Consider the following 1,751-nt stretch of genomic DNA (forward strand, 5'->3'; position numbering starts at 1 on the left):
AATCTGCGAGGTGCTGGTGTCTCCAACGGAGATCTCTGTTTATCAAAACTTGTATCTTCAACCTCTCTTGAAGGTGCTTCAACAGAAAATTAAGAAAATAATAAATTTAACTTACTTTTAAAAAAAATTTAAATTATAACATTACTCTTCCCCATGTTTTAAAAATAAAACCAAAATTCTATAGGATACTCAAGTTATTAATATATAGAAATAACTTCATCCTCACTAGAAATCAAAATATAAACTATAAATACTTTATACTTAAACCTAATAAGAAAAAAAATATGACAATATTCAGTGCTATTTAAGTTGTGATGAAAATGGCAAAGCCAGACACTGCTCATGGCAATGAAAACTGAGAAGGCCATCTGGTACTAAGTACTAAGTACGTGTGCTTAGTTGTTCAGTCGTGTCTGACTCTTTGTGACTCCATAGACTGTAGCCTGCCAGGATCCTCTGTCCACGGGATTCTCCAGGCAAGAATACTGGAGCGGGTTGCCATGCCCTCCTCCAGGGGATCTTCCCAACCCAGGGATTGAACCCAGGTCTCCCACATTGCAGGCAGATTCTGTACTAGCTGAGCCACCAGGGAAGCCCAGTACTAAGTATAGCAAGTCTTAAAATTTTTATACACTTGGATCTAGAGATCCCACTTTAGTGAGCACAAAACACATTGTTGCTATTGTTCAGCTGACCCAGGGGTCCAACACTTGTCTCTTCACTGGTAGGTGACTCTTTACCACTGAGCCATCCTTTACCACTGAGCCACCAGGAAAGCCCACAAACTGACAACTATAAACAGTGAGCAGGGAAACCTGAGTTCCTGCTGCAGCTCTGACACTCCCAACTCTCAAGCCAGGTGACCTAGAGCAGACAGTCATAAACTTTCTTTCTTCATTTTCCTCCCTTTACAACTTAAAAAATGACTCACATTACTTCACAGAAGTTTAAGATCCACACATTTGTGGGAGACATAAAGCAACTTGCAAGTATCAGTTCAGTTCAATCGCTCAGTCGTGTCCGACTCTTTGCGACCCCATGAATCGCAGCATGCCAAGCCTCCCTGTCCATCACCATCTCCCAGAGTTCACACAAACTCACATCCATTGAGCCGGTGATGCCATCCAGCCATCTCATCCTCTGTTGTCCCTTCTTCCTCCTGCCCCCAATCCCTCCCAGCATCAGAGTCTTTTCCAATGAGTCAACTCTTCGCATGAGGTGGCCAAAGTACTGAAGTTTCAACTTTAGCATCATTCCTTCCAAAGAACACTCAGGGCTGATCTCCATTAGAATGGACTGGTTGGATCTCCTTGCAGTCCAAGGGACTCTCAAGAGTCTTCTCCAACACCACAGTTCAAAAGCATCAATTCTTCGGCGCTTAGCTTTCTTCACAGTCCAACTCTCACATCCATATATGACCACCATAGCCTTGACTAGACAGACCTTTGTTGGCAAAGTAATGTCTCTGCTTTTGAATATGCTATCTAGGTTGGTCATAACTTTTCTTCCAAGGAGTAAGCATCTTTTAATTTCATGGCTGCAGTCACCATCTGCAGTGATTTTGGAGCCCAAAAAAAATAAAGTCAGCCACTGTTTCCCCATCTATTTCCCATGAAGTGATGGGAACAGATGCGATGATCTTCGTTTTCTGAATGTTGAGCTTTAAGCCAACTTTTTCACTCTCCTCTTTCACTTTCATCAAGAGGCTTTTTAGTTCCTCTTCACTTTCTGCCATAAGGGTGGTGTCATCT

At 42.3% G+C, this 1,751-nt stretch overlaps 1 protein-coding gene across 1 annotated transcript in view; it reads right to left on the reverse strand.

Moving 5' to 3' along the window:
• Positions 1 to 1,751, reverse strand: part of KIAA0586 (KIAA0586 ortholog) — a 133,316-nt gene that overhangs the window by 113,898 nt on the left and 17,667 nt on the right. The window contains exon 10 of the mRNA XM_010847676.1: positions 3 to 76. Coding sequence (XP_010845978.1) covers positions 3 to 76 — 74 coding nt within the window. The remainder of the gene's footprint in view (positions 1 to 2; positions 77 to 1,751) is intronic.

The sequence above is a fragment of the Bison bison genome, unplaced genomic scaffold, assembly GCF_000754665.1.
Source record: "Bison bison bison isolate TAMUID 2011002044 unplaced genomic scaffold, Bison_UMD1.0 scf7180017864254, whole genome shotgun sequence".
NCBI classification, from domain to species: domain Eukaryota; kingdom Metazoa; phylum Chordata; class Mammalia; order Artiodactyla; family Bovidae; genus Bison; species Bison bison.